The sequence below is a fragment of the Peromyscus maniculatus genome, chromosome 21, assembly GCF_049852395.1.
Source record: "Peromyscus maniculatus bairdii isolate BWxNUB_F1_BW_parent chromosome 21, HU_Pman_BW_mat_3.1, whole genome shotgun sequence".
NCBI classification, from domain to species: Eukaryota; Metazoa; Chordata; class Mammalia; order Rodentia; family Cricetidae; genus Peromyscus; species Peromyscus maniculatus.
Window position 1 is genome coordinate 948,205 of NC_134872.1, and position 22,571 is coordinate 970,775.

Below are 22,571 nucleotides of genomic sequence, written 5' to 3' on the forward strand. Positions count from 1 at the left end.
GCAGAGATAAAAACCACATAACAGCCTCAGTTCTTCAAGTTCTCTCAGGAAAATTCACTGAGCAAGAAGGGTTATAGGAGAGATGTGGTCAAGTTTATGTATATTCAAAGACATTGCATGGACCACAAATCTATCTTCTGTTTTTATTTTCACTGACTCTCAGGGGCCCCTACCATAGATCTCCTAGAGCTGGAGTTATATATAGGTGGCCGTGAGCTAGCTGCAGGACATAGATGCTAGGAACTGAGCTCAATACATGCTCTCAGCTGCTGAGCCATCTTCTAGTCCGGTGTTTTAGATTTTAGTCCAGAAAAGGTCAATAAATGTAGCCTTCATAAAATCTTTTTGAGGTCCTCAATAATTTGTAAGAATATACAAAGATCCAGAAACCAAAATGCTGAGGCTTGCTGTCACACACAGCTCCTCACCAGGACTCTGGGAGACACTGTGATAGAGTGGTGCAGGAAAGGGTGTTGGTAAAGTATCTGGTCTCAGTCTTGTTTTCAAGGTGTCTAAGGGTTGAGCACTCCTCATGGCACCAGAGTTCATTTCTCTAGCTCACAAATTGTCAATCGTCAGGACCTTCTGCCAGTGTTAGGCAGCTAAACAGGCATTATCAGTCTTGGAGGTCACTGGGAATGGGCCTCCTACCCCGACCCCCACTTCCCCGTTTACCGTATGAAAAGGAGGAAGTATCAGGGCTTTGAGGTAATTTCCTTTTGGTCAAAAGAATGGAATCTAATTTCCACATCTGACCAGGGGTGGAGACTATACATTCTGGTCTGTCCCAAAGACCAGAATATCGCATGCCAATGCCCCCTCTCTTAAGAGTTAATCTAACTAGTCCTGTTAACCACATGGCCAGCAGACAACCCTTCTAGAAAGCCAGTCATTTGAAAACACACAAGAGAAATAATAATACCCTAAATGAATTACTTACTATATCCCTGGAGGACCTCCCTCAATTCAGTTCTTGCAGATATTCACTGCAAAGCCTACTGTTTTCCTGATTTCTAACTCAAAAGGTTGACTTTTTTCTTTTCCCTTTTCTATCTCTTCTTTTATCCAGAACAAAATCTCCAGTATGCTTACTTTGACATTCTGGACAGAGCTGCTAAGATTATGGCTTGTAAGTGCTGTTGTCATCATTACCCTCCCACCTCGCCCCCACCCCCCGCCAAAACTAATGAAGTGGTCTTGGAGCGTCCTTCTGAGTCTGATTTTGTTAATGTTTTGATCGTTAGCCTTAATTTCTTTTCTTTTTGGGGGGGAGGGGGTGTCAAGAAGACACTAAGAACTCACAAATAGGAATCCCTTATTCCCCAGTAATGTTTGAACATCCACAAGTTCATTTCTGTTGTACGTGGGAATTTTGGAGAACCACTCAGAGCTATCGTCATCCGTCCCCACACACCCGCAAGGCTAAAAAACCACCCAAAGAGGAACAACGAACCAATCTCGTCAAATTCTCCAAACACAGAGGATGGGGTCCACGGTGCCATGCGCCCTGTATCTGTTGCTGGCAGCCGCCCTGGCCTCAACTCATATCCGCGCCAGTGAGTGTGGGGTGGAGAGAGAAACAGTCTTTGCCAGGAGCAAGAGCACCCGGCAGGGACCGCACACCGAAAGCCACGTCTCCGCCCTCGCCCACCTAGACCTCCCCTTTCCTCGAGATGGACAGCCCCTGCCAGGCTCCCTTCTCCAATCCGCGTCTGGAGCCCCGCACCCTGCACGCCTCCCAGCGAGTGCGCCAGTTCCCCGGTCTGGCCGGGTGCAGGGTCACCGAGCATCTCCCCTAGGTTCACACTCTCTGCGGTATTTCGTCATCGCCTACAATCCTGGCTATCGCAAACTTCGGTTCACAGTCGTGGGCTACGTGGACAACACGCAGATCTTGAGCTTCGACAGCGACGAGGAGAGTCCACGGGTGAAGCCGCGGGTGTCATTTATGGCTCAGGACCCAGAGCATTTGGAGGAGTTGACGCGCTTCGGCAGGCGCGTCTTATTAGTTGGTCGAGTCGAACTGTGGACCATGTTCAGCTCCCATAGCCAGAGGGAGAATGGTGAGTGACCCTAGACTCAGAAAGTTAGCTATAGTCTCTGCATATTCCTAGGACCATGGAAACAAGCCTTGGGTTAGTGAAATCCGACAAGTTACCGCCATCCTGGAAAAGCTTGAGGCAATTTATTGGGGTTTCATTTCAATTTGAAATAGGTTTTAACCAAACACGCTCAGGCTATGTGTAGTGAGTGGGGCTAACCTAGGAGACCTTCCTGATCTCCCTGGCTGCAACAGGGTCTCACACTATCCAGTGGCTGTGCGGCTGTGACATAGGACCAGACCACCGCCTCCTCCGTGGGTATAAGCAGATGGCTTATGAAGGACAGGATTACATCGCTCTGACTGAGGACCTGCGCTCCTGGATAGCAGCGGATAACGAGGAGGCTCAGAACACCCGGCGCAAATGGGAGGCATCTGGTTTTGCAAGGTCATGGAGATCTTTCTTGGAGGGCACGTGCGTGGCGTGGCTTCTCAAATACCTGGATAAAGGGAAGGAGATGCTGCAGCGTGCAGGTGCGTTGGGTAGCTTGTGTCGACCCTTGAGTAGAGTTTATGGGAAGGAAAGAGAACAGGGACTAATTCCTAAGCCACCTATTGTGAAAAACTGTCCCCCCAGGTGTGACATGGCCTGTAAAGGTTTCAAAATCAGAGTAGTTGTGATTACCAACACTGGGCATTCTAGCCATTGACACCCTCTATGTTCCCCCTTCACAAAGAATCCTACGAACTGCACCTGGTCTACAGTTCCTAGTGTATATAGGAGTTAGGTTAATTGATGGGTTGGGTATAGTGGCTGATGCCTTTAATTCAAGCATTAGTGAGGCAGAAGGATGAGTGAGTTCCAGGCTAGTCTTATCTACAAAAGGAACTCCAGGACAGCCAGGAAGGGTGGTGGTGGTTAATTGATAAAATATACTGGTGGCAGACCAGTGAGGCAGGTTTTGTGAGCAGTCATTCATGATGGAATGGACTTTTCAGTGATGCAGGTGTTTTTGAATATAAGTAACTCCTCACTCACGTTCCTGTAAGTAACTGCCAATAAATTTATGGGATTGCCAAACTAGTGTTGGAAGATAAAGATGGAGTTGGATGGAATCCTTCCTTTAGTTTGTTGTTGGAGTCTTATCTAGGGTGAATAGATGTGTGTTCATATCTCTCCAGAAAAAGTAATAAAACCTTGACAGCTGAGTAGGAACACAGCAGGACCAAAGATGGGTTTGGGAGGATCGGTTACATGGTTCTTCCTATAGGATATAAGACATGCAAATGACAGCTGAGAGTTGTATTGCTCTTGGAATGGGTGGTAAGACTGGCATCTGAGACCATTCCATCTGAAGGAGGATGTATATCTGTGCTGGGAATCCCAGGGTAGTTGTCCTCCTCTACCTGGCACGAGATCTATCACATGAGCACCAACAATATTGATTTCTGGTGTAACCCCTGTGGGGCCCCAGATCCTCAGCAGACAGTGGCAGCAGCTGTGTGGCCTTTGCTGTGGGCAACTGAGGCAGAGACACCTTCCAGAAAGAACTTGCCCACCTAAGGGAGGAATTACAATGAGCAAAGGACATGCAAATGCTGCCTTTTGTGCTAACCTCAGATTGGAGCGATAAACTGAAGGGGGAAAGTCAGAATGCAGGTGCTGGCGGACCACTTCTTATGACTGGGGGGTGGGGAGGGAGGAATAAAGGAAAGAAAAGGATTAGAGCTGTGCTTCTGCAATCCAAAAACTTGGAGTGGATGGTAAGAATGAGACAGTAAATATAGAAAGTGAAGTACAAGTAAAAGAATTCCCCTTAGGCCAACCTTTAATTCAGAGAAAAGCCTAAGATTCAGCATGCATATAGGGCCTTAGTAGTGATTCAGTATGGGAAACCTTAATAATCAGGAATGTTCTCCCACTGAACTTTTTGAAACAAACAAACAAATATTTTTTAAAATTAAGGAATCCTTAAACAGGGTTCACAATACTGTGGGACATAGATTTGAGTGCTGTGGAAGCAGAGAAATTGAGTCCTGTAACTATTCATCCCTCTATGAAACAAAGGCTGCATAATCTGAGGCAGTATGAAAGAATCATTAGGTCAGCAAGAGAACTGATTCCCACAAGTTGTCTTCTGACCTTCAGATATGTGCTGCATGTGTACAGATGCACACACACACACACACACACACACACACACACACACACACACACACGCGCGCGCGCGCACACACACACACACACACACGCACACACACACACACGCGCACACACACTTGAATGTTTGGCTTTTATTGTGGACTGTGTAGGAAGGATCAGAAGATGTGACTTTGTAGGAGGAGGTGTGTCACAGGGGTTGAGCCTTGAGATTTCAAAGCCCATGCCCTCCAGTTACTTGCTCCCTTCCTTTTATAAGTTGCCTTGGTCATGGTGTCTTGTCACAGCAATAGAACAGTACTAAGACATTTGTCATTGGTGCCCTATCTAGATACTTGCTGATGCCTCTCCAGTTAGTCACAACCACCCTTTCACCATTGGTCTCGAGCAGAGGAAGCCTCCCTGGTTTCCAGATCCCACAGGATCCACCCTTCTTTCAAGGATTGTATGACTTGCTTCTCTCATTACTGTGACCAAATACCTGAGAAAAAGCAATTTCAGGGGAAAGAACTGGAGTATTGTGACTCTCCAACCATCAGTTAACAGTTCATAAGGGGCACATGGTGGTGGGAGCAGGTCAGGGCCACAGCCTAGAAACCTTCCTCACATCTGGGCAGATGAGGAGGAGAGAGTAGCTAGAAACAGACTATAATTCTTAAGGCCCAATGCCCAGTGACCAACTCCCTCCAGCTAGACCCTACACACTGAATATTCCACTAGAATCATCAGCATCACCAGAACAAACCAAAGCTTCATATACCTGAGCCATGGGGGAACACTATATTCAAACCATAATACAGATTCCATCTGTTCAGGAATGGAGAGGAACCAGCTCTGAAATAGTGAGTGGCAGTTCCCTTTTGATCTCAGCCCCTGTTTCTGTCAGTGTTCATGGATCAGCTATAGTTATTCAGAGTCACTGGGTTTTAATCTACTCAGAGGTATAGAGGTTCATGCCTTTATTCTTGAACTTCCCAAGGAATAGGTAGTTCTGCATCCTGAGTCCATGCAGTTTACATGCTACTCTCTAAATCTCCAACACAACTCTGGGGTGATCACATGATCAGTGCTCAAGTGCTCCACAGGAAGGAACAGAAGGGTGTTTTCTCTGACTCTTCTCCTCAGATCCTCCAAAAACAAATGTGAACCATCACCCCAGGCCTGAAGGAGACGTCACCCTGAGGTGCTGGGCCCTGGGCTTCTATCCTGCGGACATTACCCTGACCTGGCAGAGGGATGAGGAGGACCTGACCCAGGACATGGATCTTATTGAGACAAGACCTGCAGGGGATGGAACCTTCCAGAAGTGGGCAGCTGTGGTGGTTCCTTCGGGAGAAGAGCAGAGATACACATGCCATGTGCTGCATGAGGGGCTGCCTGAGCCCCTCATCCTGAGATGGGGTAAGGAGGGGTGAGAGCACAGAGCCTGTCCTTAGGGAAAGCAGGAGCCCTGAGCAGGGTCAGGGTCCCTCACTTCTATCCTCTCCTACTCTCTCTCCCAGAGCCTCCTCCCTCTCCCACCATCCCCACCATGGGAATAATTGCTGGCCTGGTTCTCCTTGGAGTTTTGGTAGCTGGAGCTGTGGCTGCCATTGTGATGAGGAAGAATACAGGTAGGATAAAGACAGTGTTTGAGATTTGGGCCTTATTGAGAAATTTCAAGCCCTGCATGTAAATGTGCCCATCTCCTGTTGTGTTACTATAAAGTGTTTCCATTCATCTGTGCTTAGCCACTTTGGGACCATTTTTAAGTAACTCTGTGAGGAACACCTGAAAATAGAGAACAAAGGTTTCACATTGAGGATTCTGGTGGTGTGGATACAAATCTGAGGTGGAGTCTCCAGCAGAAGGCAACAGGCCTCTGGGAGGGTACTTGGTCCTCTTCTTGTGTTTCCTGTAGGTCTGCCTGTGACCATACCCTGGAATATTATCTGAGGTTTAGGAATAGAAGTTTCCTCTGTAACCGACTCATTCTGCATCCTTCTCTGTCTTTATCCTCCCAGAGATGGAAAAGGATGTATTAGATAACGGTTGTCATTTTATTTCCACCCCTTGGCCCCATGTCCTGGCATTAGAACTCCCTCCTCCCTGAAAGTCTAGAAAGGAAGCAGAGACCTGGTCCCCCATCACTCTGCTAAACATCCCTGCAGCTGAGCATGGCTGAGTCCTTGGCTCTATTGGTGATCTACCTGTACCTGTACAGAACCTGGTGTTGATGGGCTTTGTGTTCTGTCCATAGATGTGAAGACTCAAGTTTGGGGTTTGATTTTTCTAAGATAAAAAATTTGTAAGCCTATAATTTCACATAATAAATTTCTTCATGTTTAAATGATAAGAATTTGGATTCTACTATTTGTGTCTATAAGTCAGATATCAGTCAGAGACTTTCATCATGTTAATTGCTTACCTGAGCTAAACACCATAGAAGAGAAAACAATATGTACCTGTCAACATGACAGCTCAGTGGTGATGACATTTGGGACTGTTCTTTGTTGTGGGTGCTGCTCTGATGATTGACATCTGTGACCTGAAACCTTGTTCTAGAATTCTCAGGCCTCCTTGCAGATCCACTGTCTTAGACTGTAAAGCAGGGAAACCAGATACTACTTTTTCTTTCACTCTCTTTTGCAGGGTCTCACACTGTACCTCAGGCTGGCCTGGAACTCACTATGTAGCTGTGATGGGAAATCTTCATTGCCAGCTTGATTGGATTTAGAATCTCCCAGGACTTGCAATCTGAAAATGTCTATAAAGGATTTCCAGAGAAGATTAATTGAGGGGAGGGGACTACACTGAATGTGGGTGACACCAGTCCCTGATTTGGGGGCCCAGACTGAAGATAAGGGAATAAGAGCCAGCATCCTCACACTCTGCTTCCTGATGCATGGAGATGTGAGTCATCCCAGCCATGTGCTCCAGCTTCCATGAACTCCACCATGCCTTTCCTGCCAGGATGGGTTGTACCTTCTTAAATCAAAAACCAAAAGAAATCCTTCTTGCCTTAAGTTACTTCTTTCTTCTTTGAGGTTGTTTGTTTGTTTTACAGTAACGAGAAAAGTGAGCGATACAATAGTTTGAGTTGACCTTCTACTCCTATAAATCATCCAGCCTCAGCCTGAGTGCTGGTATTGCAAGTGTGGGGGAATACAGTCTTCTTCAACAATGACTCCTGTTATCAGCTGTGAGTGAGACTGTGCATGGACTAGGGGATCCTGGTCTACATCCTTGCAGCTTGTGGTCTGAACATCAACAGGCTCAGTCCAAGCTTATTACACAGAATCTCAGACAAGACCCTCTGAATCTTGAGATGTCCAGGGGACTCCTGTACACAGGAAAGTTGAGACTTTCTATGCCTTTTTTTTTCTTTTTTCTTTATTTATGAGAAAAGTCTCATACAATACATCCCTCCTTCAGTCTCCCCTCCCTCTCTTCATCCCAGTCTTCTCCCCTGGCTTGGAAACTTTCCCTCTCCCCCAGATCCACTGCTCCTCCAGTTTCCTTCAGACAAAAGCTGGCCTCTCAATAATACCAACCAAACATAGCATAACAAGGTGCAATAAGACTAGTCATAAACCCTCATATCAAGGCTGGACAAGGCAACCCAATGGGAGAAAAAGGGTCACAGGAGCAGTGAAAAGAGTCAGAGACACCCTACTCCCGCTGTTATGAGTTCCACAGAACCCAGGCTAAACAACCACAGCATGTATGCAGAGGACCTAGCACAAACTCATGCATGCTCCATGATTGCCTCTTCAATATCTGAGAGCCCCTATGAGCCCTGCTTACTTGATTCAGTGGACCTGTTCTCCTTGTGTCCTTGACCCCTCTGGCTACTTTAGTCCTTCCCTCTCTTCTGGTGGATTCCCTAATGTTTGCTTATGGGTCTCTGCATCTGCTCCCACCAGCAGCTGGGGGAAGCATCTCTGATCAAAATTGGGCTAGGCACCAATCTGTAAGTATAGTAGAATATTATTGGGAATCATTTCATTTAAAATTTGTTTTCCCGTCATTCATGTTTGGTTCTACCCTAGGTCTCTGAGCTATCCAGCTTCCAGTTTCTGGCCATCCAGGCACTGTGGGCATGAGCTCCCTCTCATGGCTTGGGTCTCCAGTTAGATCAGTCATTGTTTGGCCACACCCACAAGCTCACTTATAAGTGGAAAGAAGTTATTAAGTAAAGGATATACACAATTCCAGAGAGGTTAATTAACAAGGAGGGCTTTAGGGGGTTGCATGGATCACCCTGGGTGGGAAATTTCTAAATATTTTCTAAGCTCATTTCTAGAACTGGGTATTGTTTCAGGACTGTGATCTAACTATAAATATTTCCATAGGCTTGTGGGCTTGAACACTGTACCAGCTGTGGTGTTGTTTAGAAATGTTTGGAACATTTAGGAGGTACAGTGTGGCTCTAGAGAATGGTTGCTGGTAGTAGTGCATGGTGGCACAAACCTTTAATCCAGAACTGCGGAGGCAGAGGTTGGCAGATCTCTATAAATTGAGGTCAGTGAGCTCCAGGACAGACAGAGCTACCATAATAAGACCAGAGAGATGGGGCAGGGGGAGAGAGGGGAGAGAATTTGCTGGGGCTTGGCCTTGAGGTGTTGATGTTGCTGGATTTTTGTTTTGATTTTGTTCTTTCTTCTTGTTGTTTTGGGTTTTTGACACAGAGTTTCTCAGTATAGCTTTGGAGCCTGTTCTGTAACTTGCTCTGTAGTCCAGGCTGGCCTTGAACTCACAGAGATCTGCCTACTTCTGCCTCCAGAATGCTGGGATTAAAGTCGTGCACCACCACCACCACCCCCCAGCTCGATGCTTGTTTTTGTTTGTTTGTTTGTTTTTTTGTTTAAATAACATCATTTATTTGTATACTTCTAGGCGATTTTTCCACAAACATGTATTTTTTTTTTCCAGGACACCTTATTTATTTACTTGTTCTTTGACAATAACACACATTTTAATGTATTTTGGTCATTTTAATGTATACCATTGCCCCCTCTCATCCTCTTCCAATGCCCACTGTACCTCTCTGTCCCATTAAGTACCCCACCAACTGTCATGAGCTATGAGCTCTGAAATGCAATGGCCATGTCTACAAGATGGCATTTCACAGAGCTCCCCACCCTCCAGCCCTGACATTCTTTGGCATGGTGTTAACTAAAACCTCAGAGAGAGTGATGTAGATGTCCTGTTAGGACCTCATGTTCAACAGACACTTATGTGCAACAGTTTGATCAATTAGGCTCTGCATTAAGTGTAAAAACAAGCTTCTCTGACCAAGGGTAAGAGTAGCAAAAATCTATGTGTGTCCACATAAATATTTAGAAGGCTATTTGACAGGATTACCATTTAGTAGCACAACAGTAGTAGGTGGAGCCCTACCTACTCCCTAGGGCTTATGAATCCCGTTGCTATGGGCTTTTGTCCAAGTTCACAGCACCAAGCATAAATTCCCACCTGCAGACCAGGCCTCAAATCTAATAAAAAATTGATTGGTCATGCCCTTAACTCTGGTAACATGGGGAAAATCTGTCTATAGCATTAAGCAAATAGAAAGAAATGTTTACTACATTGGGGTGTATGTGGAATCAATGCAATACAGGAACAATAATCATAGATTCATAAATTCCCAACTATAATAATCTTTTTTTAAGATGTATTTATTTATTTATTATGTATACAGCATTCTGCCTGCATGTATGCCTGCAGGCCAGCAGAGGGCACCAGGGCTCAGTATAAATTGTTATGGGCCACCATGTGGTTGCTAGATCTCAGTATAGATGATTGTGCACTACTATATGGTTGCTGGGAATTGAACTCAGGACCTCTGGAAGAGCAGCCAGTGCTCTTACCTTCTGAGACATCTCTCCAGCCCTATAATAGTCTTTATAAGGTCATAATAATAGGGAATAGAGAGATGGTTCAGCAATTAAAGGCACAAGTTGCTCTTTCAGAGGATGTGGGTCCCTGGATCTGGGGTCAGGTGATCTGATACCCTCTTCTGGCATTGTGAGCATATGGTGCACAGATATACATTCAAGAAAAACATCCATACACATAAAGTACACATAAATCTCAAAAATCTTAAACTCTTAATAATGTATTTGTGGGCCATCTATGATGCCTTATAACTCTAGTCTCAGCTCTTGAGAGCAATGGAACAGGAGGGTTGTTAAGAGATTAAAGCTAGTCAGGCATGGTAGAACATGCCTTAATCCTAGTACTTGGAGGAAAGTCTCTGTTAATCTGAGGCCAGCCACCTACAAAGCAAGCGTTGGGGTTAGGGTTAGCCTGGCCAGACTGGTATGCAAAGTAAGGGTTAAGGTTGGATTAGGGTTAACCAGGCCGGTTAAGGCTATATACTGAGATCCTGTCTCAAAAATTGAAAGAGAGAGAGAGAGAGAGAGAGAGAGAGAGAGAGAGAGAGAGATAGATAGATTAAGGCTAGCCTAGCCTGTTACCAGAGTTAATATCAGAGCCTGTGCCCCTCACTCACATACAGCCCTAATAAGGCATGGTAAGCTGTCTGTTCAACAAGGTAATTAAAAGAGCCAAATAGTATAAAGCCAGGGGGAGAGAACTATATTTATTTAATATGGCCACATTGTAAGGACAGAGAGGTCTAGCAGCTCCCAAGTCTACATTTAGAGACCTCACATGAGGACAATGTTTAACAGAAGGTAGCAGATGTGCATAACTAGGCTGTCCAAGTCCAGGGTGTGGTCTAGCTCACCATCAACCCACCATTGTCTGGTCTGTAGTTTCATCCCACAGGGTGGTCCAGCAAGTTATTAGAAGTGTGTGAAACATCTCTTCTGGGGACAAGTTCCTCCTCTGACTGGCACCAGGTTTGAATATTTGTCTCTCAGCATGAAATTCCTGAGAGAATTCCAATTTCCTGAGGTACCTTAATCCACAGTCTCATATTCAAAGGAAGGACACAAGTGTCTTCAGACTATCCTCAGACCAGTTATATCCAAAAGTTCCTATTTAAACCTAATCTTGGATGTGATGGTATTTGAGGTGAGGGAAATACCTTTTGACTTTGGAAATAATGGGATCAGAATGGGGAGCCTTTATGAATGAGATTAGTCCTCTCACAACAGAGAACCCAGAGAGCTCCTTCACCATGTCTGCCATGTTGAGAACTCAGCAAGAAGACAATGTCATTGTACCATGAAGTGAGCACTCATTAGATACTGAGTTAGCCATCACTTTGACCTTGGATATACGAACCTCCTGAACTATGAGAAATAAACTTTTGTTCTGTATGAGCTACCCAGCCCCTGGTATTTTGTTGTAGCAGTACAAACAAATATACACAATACCTATTACAAATTCATTCTCAAACATTTATTCCCCAGGGTCCAGATCTCTTTTAATCCTCGCCTGGTGACAAATGCCTATAATACTGGCACCTAGGAGGCTGAGACAGAAGATTGAAAATTCCAGGTCAGTCTGGGTTATATGAGACCTGGTCTAAAAGCAAGCAAGCAAACAAGCAAATAAACATATGTACCTGTATGCACAAAAATATGTGTGTGCATGTGTAGGGACATGTTGTATTCAAACACATGTGGAACTCTACCAACACTCTTTGGGACAAATGTCCCACATCCCTTGCCCTACCTGGTGTGAGGTAGGCAGACACCCTGGATCTCCTTAATGTTAGCCTAGTCACTCCATTGCTTCACTGTCATGCTGGATGTCTTGTTGTTTGTAGCTTGAGAGTTTTCTCTCCAGGTCCGCCAAGCCCCAGTAGTCGACAACCCACGTATAAAATAATCACTCAGACACTTATATTACTTATAAACTGTATGGCCACAGAAGGCTTCTTGTTATCTACTTCTTTTATCTTACATTAACCCATTTATATTAATCAATAAGTTGCCACGCGGCTCGTGGCTTACTGGTACCTTACATCTCGCTTGTCATGGCGGAGGTTGGCAGGTCTCTCTGCCTCAGCCTTCCACTTCCCAGAATTTTCCTCTCTGCTTGTCCCACCTATACTTCCTGCATGGCTACTGGCCAATCAGAGTTATATTTACTAACCAATCAGAGATACACATTTGACATACAGAACATCCCACAGCAGTTGCTAGACCCTCATGGTCGTATCCCCCTCACCATGTGTTCTGTTTTCTTTCCTTTCTTTTTCTTTTCCTTCCTGCCTCCCTTCCTTCCTTCTTTTCTTTTTCTTTTTGTTCCTTCCTTCCCCCCTCCCTCCCTTATTTCCTCCCTCCCTCTCTTCCTTCCTCCCTCCCTCCCTCCCTCCCTCCCTCCTTTCTATTCTTTTTGTTTTTGTTTTGTTGTGTTTTGCTTTTAGAGACAGGGTTTCTCTGTGGAGCCCTAGATGCCCTAGAACTTGCGCTGTAGCCCAGGCTGGCCTCCAACTCACAGAGATCCGCCTGCCTCTGCCTCCAGAGTGCTGGGATTGAAGTCATGTGCCACCACACGCTTGTTTTCTTTTGTTGAGTCAGGCTCTCTTGTAGTCCAGGCTGCCTTCAAACTCCTACTGTGTAACTGAGAATAATGTTGAACTCTTTATTCTTCTGCCTCAATCTCTCATGTGCTAGGATTATAGGTGTATGCCAACGATACAAGAGGAATTGGGGTCCCTTTTGGGCGTTCTTGGTCTCAATAATAAAGTAATTTAGAAAGACTCAAAAAGAATCTCAAGGTCAATATCACGTTAAAAAGGAAAACCTCAGGATCAGCAAGCTGCAAAGCCTCAGCTTCTTCCTGGAGGAGGAGAATGGAGGAAAGAAGGGATAAAGGCCATTTTAAACTGTCATGTAGGTCAGACACAGGGCAGACAAGCAGCCACATGGCAAGGAAGGAAGCTTTAAAGAAAGAGTAAGGAAGCAGCAATGTTGAAGAAAAGACCCAAGGAGAGCATGCCTAGAGAAGAGACAGAAGAGAAGGAAAAGTCTAATCCAGAAGAGTGGGCAGACTTACACACCTACATGGCTGTGGCCCATCTGCTACTGACCTAAGGGCTGGGTCAGTACCGTATCTCATGAGAGGACTAATTATTCCGACTTTCTCTTTAGCAAGTATTAAGGTGAGCACGCCTTCCTTGGGGTGTCCTTAGGCCAAGGAATGATCCTGCCCAACTGTAATCCTATTCTCCATCCAGCCCAGAGATTCTGTTCTCTTGCAAGGATTTTTTCCTACTCTAACACCTAGTCATATCGACTTTGTATGAATATGTATTGTAGGAGAATTTCTGGACAGAACAAAGACATGCAATTGCCTGCTTCCATAAGGGTAGAACTACAGACCTATCAACCCCTTTGACAATAAAGGCCTCCAAGAAAAGCTGCTTTCTCTGGAGACTATAGAAATACATAAAGTCTGTCTATAATATAGAGTGGCACAATAGTTCCTTTATAGGGACCCTGCATAGCCTACCTGGCCTGGAACTTGCTTTGTAGACCAGGCTGGCCTTGAACTCCAAGATCAGTCTGCCTCTGCCTCCACACCTGACCCTTGCATTTTAATTTATTTTCTGTGTATGTCTGTGTGCAGAAGTGAAAAGATAACCTTGGGAGTTGATTCTCTGCTTCCACCATGTGGATCCCTGGGATCAAATTCAGATTGTCAGGCTTGGCAGAACCTTCACCTGCTGATCCATCTCATTGGCCCCTCATCTGAATTCCTTTGCTGGGAAGTACTGGACTAGGTTTAGGAAAGTTAAGAGCAAGATATCTATGGTAAACTCACCTCTGTATCATCAGGTCCTCTTGATGCCTTTTAAGTTTCTGGATTTCCTCCATCCCATCTTTTAGACAAATATAGACGTTTAACTTTTTTTTTTTTTTTTTTTTTTTTTTTTTTTTTTTTTTTTTTTTTTGGTTTTTCGAGACAGGGTTTCTCTGTGTAGCTTTGTGCCTTTCCTGGAGCTCACTTGGTAGCCCAGGCTGGCCTTGAACTCACAGAGATCCGCCTGCCTCTGCCTCCTGAGTGCTGGGATTAAAGGCGTGCTCCACCAACGCCCGGCTACATTTAACATTTTTGTTATGGAAATCAATGCCACCATTGTAGTATCATAAGGATATTACATAAAATATCTATGGGCCAGCAGAACTCCTGGGAACAAGTCCTGTGACCAACATTCCTCATGATCTTGTGTCACTTAACACTTTACATCGGTCTGTATACATCTAGCCCTTTTAGACTGAGATCCTCTTTCCCTCAGCATGATCACCTCATAGCTACAAAAATGGTTTGAAGCAACAAGAGGCTCTGGGATGCCTCTTCAAATATCCCAGATTGATTTCTCTGTGGTGATGCCTCTTAGAAGGCAGTTTTAGAAGAGAAATTATAATTGGCTACGGCATAGTTTCCCTCAGACACACTAAGCCCAAGGAAAGTCACCCTATGCTAAGGCAGCCCAAAAGACCAGCTTTCCAGGCTGCTGCAGGGTTGTAAAAGGGATGCCCCAGAGTAGCTGAATTTGGAATAATTTTTTTTTTCCATCTAAGGGTCTTAGAAACAGAATGAAACACACAAGCATACTGAAGGTCACTCTCTTTATTTCTTTCTCTATATCTGTTCCCTTTGTTATACACAGTTAATATATATTCAAGAGAAATTCTTCAGACATTGGAAGTTTTATTTGAAGTTTACATTTCATTTCTACAGTAAATGATAAGAAGCAGACTGTTCTGATAACACATGTTATCCGCTTCCTAATTAGTGGGCAGCTGCAGCTGTAAAAGAAGATCCAGCTGCTCTGTTATCCACTAAGGAGAGAGCCTATAAAGGGTTATAAAGGGGGTTATAAAGTTAAACTATTGGAGAGTCTAGAAAATAAAGAAATTGTGCATTATACTCTATATTTCTAAGTGTGTAAAACATTTTAAACTAATATTCTGTGATTAACAATTGCCAAAAGTGTTGGTTTCTCTCTGACTCGGAGCTCCCAGATATTTAGAGTAGGAATAGGAGAAGATAGCTGAAGAAACAGGTCCCTAGTGCTGGGATAAAAGAAAAGTAGAGGGCGGGGTGGCAGCGGCAGCGCACTCCTTTAATCCCAGCACTCGGGAGGCAGAGGCAGGGGGATCTCTATGAGTTCAAGGCCAGCCTGGTCTCCAAAGCGAGTTCCAGGAAAGGTGTAAAGCTACACAGAGAAACCCTATCTCAAAAAATAAAAAACAAACAAACAAAACAAAGAGTGAAGGATCATCTTTTAATTTCCAATTAGCCCAAGTGACTTGGCTAGCTCAGCAGATGCTGTCAGCCTGTCAGGGAAGCTTGCTTTGTAGCTCATCAAATAGCCATAGCTGTTGCAAGCTGATATCCATGGCTGCAAGAAGTTTGGAAGTTAACTCTTTCCTTTCCTCTCCCAGTGATTTGTCCTGCTGAATGCTCTGACTGAAGCAGGCAGTGTTTGTAGCAGCCTCTGCTTTCTGTCTTTTATGCTCTCAGGGGGTCATGTGGAATAATTTACAAGTAGGAACAGCAGGGGAAGCCAAATAAGATGATGCAGTATTTTGCTGTCTCTTCCTTAGATCCCCAATGAGGGAAGGGAGGTAGGGAGGGGAGGAGAGTTTCAGAGTAAACATAGGCTCTCTGGTGCCTGTCATCCCCTGTAGCTGAGCCTGACCTACAAACCCAAGAAAACTCAGAGGTCTCCTTTGTTTCTTTTTACGTTTCTTAGGGGCTCAGGCCATTTGGAATGTGTGGTTAAACGTTGCAGGGGGAGACATTTAGGATTATGACACTCTGTTGCCTCCTCCTCCAACCCAGTTTCCTCCTCAGAGGTTAATTTGTCCATGTCTGATTTATCAGTATCCTTTTCTAGGCAGTTTTCTCTGGGATCTGTTATTAAAGGATAAGCATTCTTTCTAGATTCTGAGTGAGGTGACAGTGGAGGTGTTCCCTCATGGGGTTGGTTGGTTCCAGATCTGGTTTGTGCTTCAGCTCTTGACCATTTGCCTGTGCTTTTCTAAGTCCATTCCATATGGCAAATACCATAAGAGGCATGTCCATCCCTTCATTTTCTGTACACTATTTATCTTAATATCTATCCCTATTGTCTACATCTAGGGTCCCCCAGTCTGGAAGCCAGGGGCTGACTTTTTGTATGAACTTAGGAAATTCATTCAGCTGGCTCATACTAAATTTAATTCCTCTCTTCTTAAGCATGTGTTTAATAATTTCAATGAGCAATTGCTATTCTCTAGATTCTTTTTGACTCATTTTGAGGAAAAAATAGAAATAAAGGAAAAGCCAAAAGGAAGGTTGGAAAATCAGACTACTCACCTGTCTTTTCTGGCTCTCCATGTCCAGGGGATCTGCAGAATCCTGACTGAGGGCTATCTGAGGCTGCTGATTAGGGAGTCCTCTCTCTTGAACACTCCCAGAAGGTGCTAACATGGGACAACCTCCATGAGGACTACTTCTTTTGGATAGTCTTCTGATTATCTTTTTGATGATCACTGATTCCAGCACCATATAAAACAGCCCAAAAGACCAGCTTTCAAGGCTACTACAGGGTTGTAAAAAAATGCTACAGAGTAGCAGGACTTAGGAATAATTTTTTTTTTTTAATCTAAGGCAGTTAGAAACAGAATGAGACACACACGTGTATTGACGGTCACTCTCTATTTCTCCCTTTTTATGCTACTAAGAAATATTGCCCTTACTAGAACTTCTATGCTGGCAAAAGGAAACATGAACACTATTAAAATTACTCCAAATAATAAGTATGGAACTTGCCAAGAATTTGACACAATCTAGTAACTACACATTCTTAACTTTAGCTGGTACTCCATGTACTAACAGATGTTACCATAAATGCTCCATTATAGGTTATTCACTTTCCCACTAAGATTGCTACAGTAAAGAAGCTAAAACTGCTGGGTAGTGGTGGTACATGCCTTTAATCCCAGCTCTCAGGATGTAGAGGCAGGTGGATCTCTGATTTCAAGGCTAGCCTGGTATAGAAAGTGAGTTCTAGGACAGCCAGAGCTAGAAAGAGAAACTTTTATTTATTTATTTATTTGTTTGTTTATTTATTTATTTATTTATTTATAGAAACTCTATCTTGAAAAGCCAAAAAAAGGAAAAGAAGAAGTTAAAACTGAAGGCATAACTAATTAGAGGCTTGGCCAATACAAAACATGTAGCCTGAAATGCTCCATTCTTTTTGTACCCAATTCATAAGCCTGTTTTTATCTCTGACTACTGCTATTATTGTCCCACAGTCCAAAAAGGATAAATGGCTGCAAGTCTGGCCAAATGAACTTCCTCTGACTTTTAACACTTTGGCTTGCACATATCTTCTACAAAATAGTACATATGTGTCCTCATAATTAAGGGACTAAAAACATTTGGCTTTCCCCTGAGGTTCCCACATCAGAAAGAACATTATATAGTAACACTAAACCACCCAACTGACATCAGATGAAAGAAAAATATCCTCCTGGATTCATATGAATCAAAGCAAATGAGATAAGGACAATTGGAGGGCCAGCCCTACAAGTAACTTTAGATTTCTAGGCCTGTCTCAAGCCCCAGCAGCAGACAGCGATCTCCCAGTGTCGTGAATCAGGATCCATCTACTTTCCTCTCATAGTGTTCTTTGAAAAATCCTCCTAAAGATAAAGCTATTGCTTTATTATGATTATGATTATTATTATTATGATTATTATTATTATGATTATTATTATTATTATTATTTGCTTTTTTGAGACAGGGTTTCTCTGTGTTGCCATGGCTGTCCTGAACTTGCTCTGTAGACCAGGCTAACCTTGAACTCAGAGATCCACATGCCTCTGCCTCCTGAGTGCTAGGATTAATGGCATGTGCTGCCACCATGGACCAGAAAGATAAAACACTTTTCTTGTGCTTTTCTCTTTGTGGGTCTTTCACTGATTAGCCAGGCTGGCCTCACTTTTCAAATGCTGGGATTTCAGGTCTCTGTCACCACACTGAGCTTTGGTCTGCATTTCTTAAAACACAAGATATCTATTCATCAGGCAAACAAGCTAAACCACTTGTGACTTAATTATTTTATGAATAATTGCTTTAATGGGTTTTGGGGGAATGTGCTTAGATTTATTCTATCCTGATTACTTAGTTTTATTCTAATTAATCCTTTTCTCTGTTTGAAGATTTATTGCCATTTGGTTATTGGTCTGCTTTTCCTTTTCACAGCTGCCAACTCCTGTGTGACACTTGCAGGGAAATTTCAGATGGGGAAGTCACAGAGTCCAGGGACTCTCACCAAAATCTGGAACTCTGGCATGCGGATTTGTTTGTCTTGCTTTTTGAGGAAGTGTCTCTCTCTGTAGTTCTAGTTGTCCTGGAGCTCACTGTGTATTCAAACTCATGGTGATCTGCCTGCCCCTGTCTTCAGAGTACTGGGATCAAAGGCATGAACCACCATGCTTAGCTTATACTGTTTTTGTTGTTGTTTGGTTGGTTGTTTTGCTTTTCAAATGCTTTATTTACTTACATTATTTTCTTGTGCAAATGGGCAAAACTGCACTGTTCACAGAAACTTACACTGAATGGGAAGGCAATCTCCAATTAGAAGCCTGCAACATAGACCCACCTAGCACATGGAAATAACACAAGGCTCACCACAAACAGATCAGTAAAGGCATGCCATGAAAATACAAGGAAGAAGAAGGCAGTCAGAATCACTGTATGAATCTCATGGAAAATTGCAGAAGTCAAGGCATAAGGCAAAATTCATTATGATGAGCATGTTGATTAGAGAGCTCCTCCCTAAGAATATACAGTTTCTTGACTGTAGCTCCCTAAGTTTTCCCTTGATTCTTCTCATCTTTTCCATCACATCATCCATAGCCTCTCCATCTCCACTCATCTCATCATTAATCTGCCTGTTGGGTACAGCCTGTAGGAAGTTAAGAGCAAGTCAATGAGCCTATCCTCTTCTCTTGTTTCCTGTAGGCTGGTGGCCATCACCTCTTCCCAAAGGGTGGTCAGTCTTCTGTCTCTTCTGCAGCAGCTGCTCTATTTCTTCCTTTTCTTGGGCTTATCCGTTGCCATGTCCTCCTCTTCCCAATTCTCTCTGAGACATGTGCTGCCAGCAGACACGCTTGACTCACCCAGGCCTAATGCCAGCCTGCTTTGTAGATGGCAGCAGGGAGCTGGTGGCCAGATGCTGTGCAGCTCTGCAGCCTCGTGCTGGTTATTTTACATAAAGGAAGTTAGCAGCTGGTGTTGAACAGGACTTTACTCTTCTCTCCCCTAGCCTGCCTAATGTATCGAATCACCAAAGAAGAAAATAATTACCTCTGTTCCTCTCCCTTTGTTTAAGAGTCTGTTATGGCAAGAAGCCTGTCAGCATCCTGGACAGACTTTTGCCACATACCATCATCATCTACTTTAGTCCCATCCAATGCTCCAAAACAAAACAATTTTCAAATAATCTTTCTCTGGGCACAATTACATGTTCTCTGAGCACATTGACTTTCTCTAAAAATAATTTACTATTCCCCAACATTCTGCATTCTTTTCCTCTCACACACAAAAAAATTATAGAATTCAGGCCATTCCTCAAATGCTGGAAGCCCTGGTGCCTCAGCCTCTTGAATGGTGGAAATAAGTCTTTTGTCTTTAAGACCAACATAAACCAATAGCGTTTGAAGCTGGATAGAACCCATAAAATTACTTAGCTATTTTCATGAGGTGTATGATATCAAAAATACTTTTGTGCCTCTCAGATTTACTGTATAATCAGTATAAAATCAGTTTAAAAATATTGCTGTATAAAAATTACAGCAATATTTACTGTAGTGTGCTTGACAGTGAGTTAATCTGTTGACACCTTACTCTGAACCAAGGCTGTGAAAAACTAACCAGGGGTTACTACATTCTTCACCACTACTTACTTGCAGAATGTAAGGGCAATCTCACTTTTAAAAAGTCTTTTTTATAGTCAAAGTATGAAGGGACTGAAGAGATGGTTCTGTGGTTAAGAGTGCTTCCTGATATTGTAGATGACCCCAGGTCAGTATCTAGCACCCAGATCACAAACACCTGTAATTGCAGTTTTAGAGAATTTGACTTCCTCTTCTGACTTTCATGACATCCTCACAAACATGGCCTACATTCGCACATATTCACACGCACACGCCCATGAATAAATCTTTTTTTTTTTTTTAATGTCAGTGTCATGTAGGGTAAGCTGCCTTAAACTCATACCAAACCTCTTGCCCCAGCACAGTCTCCTAAGTGCTGGGATTACAGATGTCAGTCACCATGCACAGCTTTTAACACAGTAAATATAATGGGAATTAACCTACATAAAACTTTGAGGCACTTAATAATGTATAAGCACAAATAAGAGACCCTGAAACCAAAACATTCATAATCTCAACACACCTCCTGACAGGACTCAAAGAGCTCCAATTACAGGAGGAAGTGGTCTCCATAAGTCCCTGGTCTGAGGTTTTGCCTTCACAGTGTTTGAGGTAGGGAAGCCATACGTTTGGAATTCCCTCATGGCCCCAAATTCCTTTCTGTAGCTTTCAATCAATGTTAGCTGTCCCTTCTGTCCATCTGGACACATGTTCTCACTCCCACTGCAAGGACGACTTCTGGAGAAATACACTCACAGTCACTGTGGTCTCTCCCCACAAACCACAACGCTATTAATTACCCAGAGAGGAACAAAGTCTCAATCCCTCCAGTTTTCCAGACACCAAGGATGGGGGCTGCAGTGCAGCGTCCAGCTCTCCTGCTGCTCTCAATACTCCTGCCTCTGATGAAGACCAAGACCCATAGTGGCGCTGGTGAGTGTGGGTCAGGAAGGGAAGGGTCTCTGTCAGCAGAGCTAGGGTACCCGGCCAGGGCAGAATCCCAAAAGCCCTTTCTCATCACCCACCCAGATCCTCCCAGCCCTCTCCACCTGCATTCTGATTCCTGAGCCTTGATCCCCTCCAGGCCAGCACACCTGCCCATGGTCCTGTGAGTGTCGCTGTGTACCTCCCCCAGGGTCACACTCGCTGCGGTATTTCGTAACCACGACTGCATCTCGAACTGGTCCTCAAGGTCTCAAAGTCTTCGCTGTTGGCTACGTGGATGACACTCAAATCCTGCGCTTCGAAAGTGACATGGCTACTAAGATGGAACCGCTCGTGCCATGGGCGAGGCTGATGGGCAGGGATTATTTGGAGTGGGAGAGAGTAGGTATGGAGAGATATTCACACAAGGCCCGAGAAAATGTGAGATTTGCACTCCAGATCTATAACCAGAGCAATGACGGTGAGTGACCCCTACATGTCCCCATGGGTTGGCCCAAGTCGCCTCAGGCCCTAGATTCTAGGTTCGGTCCCAGGCTGTGGGGCCCGCAGAGACCCTGGACCCGAGAAAGCATCGGACTAAGACCGGGTTTCTAGCTCAGTTTAGGTGGAAATTCTGTGGGTGGGCTGGGCCCTGAGACCGGGCTGACTTTGGGGGCGGCGGTAGGCTCTCATACGTTCCAGTGTTTCATTGGTTGCGACGTGGGTCCAGACCGACGCTTCCTCCGTGGGCACTATAGACATGCCTTTGATGGCCATGATTACATCAGCCTGAACGAGGACCTGAGAACTTGGACTGCCGCAGACAAGACGGCTCAGATCACTCAGCGGCAGTGGGAGGAAAAAAATGTAGCACAGGATTGGAGGCTCATCTTGGAGGGCCAGTGCGTTGCTTGGCTACTCAGACACCTGGAGCTAGGGAAGGAGACTCTGCAGCGCTCAGGTAAGAGGGTCTGAGAAACAATTCCTCCTTCTGCACTCGGAGTAGGGCGCATGCCTCCAAGGAGGCAGGAAATGAAACTAGCTGAAATACTGTAGCTCTTCTTGTATCCGGAGGGGAAGAAGTGCTCCTGGTTTTTCTGACCCAACATCAGAGAGTGACTCTCCTGGGACTCACACCTCTCTTAAGACAGTTTAGGGTCTCTTGGGATAATAGGAAAGATGTAACATGAATCTTAAACGGTCTTATTAAGTAAAAAACAAAAAACAAAAAACAAAAAACAAAAAAACCTGGTGCCACCTATTGGGGTAAATTCTGAAAGATCAGAGAGACAGAACAAGCCACAGCCAACCTCCCCTCACTACTCCTCAGCTGATTCCTTTTCCTCAGACTGGAAGCCTCTGAATCCTCACCGGAATGGATCTCAGCTGAACTGCTGCTTGAAAGCCTAAAAGCTAAAAGCCTCTAGTTCCTAGTCCACATGCCTTATATGCCTTTGTGCTTCCTGCCATCACATCCTGGGATTAAAGGCTTGTCTTTCCCAAGCAAGACATGAGATCTCAAGTGCTGGACTAAAGTTGTGTGCACCACACCTGGCTCTGTTCCTAGTGTGGCCTTGAACTCACAGAGATCCATCTGGTGATA

The 22,571-nt window shown here is 44.4% G+C and overlaps 2 protein-coding genes and 1 pseudogene across 2 annotated transcripts in view; 2 read left to right on the forward strand and 1 right to left on the reverse strand.

Moving 5' to 3' along the window:
* Positions 1–1,470: 1,470 nt before the first annotated feature.
* LOC102903783 (HLA class I histocompatibility antigen, alpha chain G-like) lies at positions 1,471–6,137 on the forward strand. Its single transcript, XM_042266668.2, has 5 exons — positions 1,471–2,063; positions 2,297–2,575; positions 5,328–5,603; positions 5,705–5,815; positions 6,103–6,137. Exons 1-5 carry the CDS (start codon positions 1,484–1,486, stop codon positions 6,135–6,137), a joined length of 1,281 nt encoding a protein of 426 aa, XP_042122602.2. The 5' UTR covers positions 1,471–1,483.
* A 12,752-nt stretch (positions 6,138–18,889) lies between these two features.
* LOC102904099 (protein BEX3-like) lies at positions 18,890–19,560 on the reverse strand (annotated as a pseudogene).
* Positions 19,561–20,882: 1,322 nt separating this feature from the next.
* Positions 20,883–22,571, forward strand: part of LOC102904415 (patr class I histocompatibility antigen, A-126 alpha chain-like) — a 30,786-nt gene continuing 29,097 nt past the window's right edge. The window contains exons 1-3 of the mRNA XM_076558050.1: positions 20,883–20,977; positions 21,180–21,449; positions 21,654–21,929. Of these exons, the coding sequence (XP_076414165.1) occupies positions 20,893–20,977; positions 21,180–21,449; positions 21,654–21,929 (631 nt within the window). The 5' untranslated portion in view covers positions 20,883–20,892. The remainder of the gene's footprint in view (positions 20,978–21,179; positions 21,450–21,653; positions 21,930–22,571) is intronic.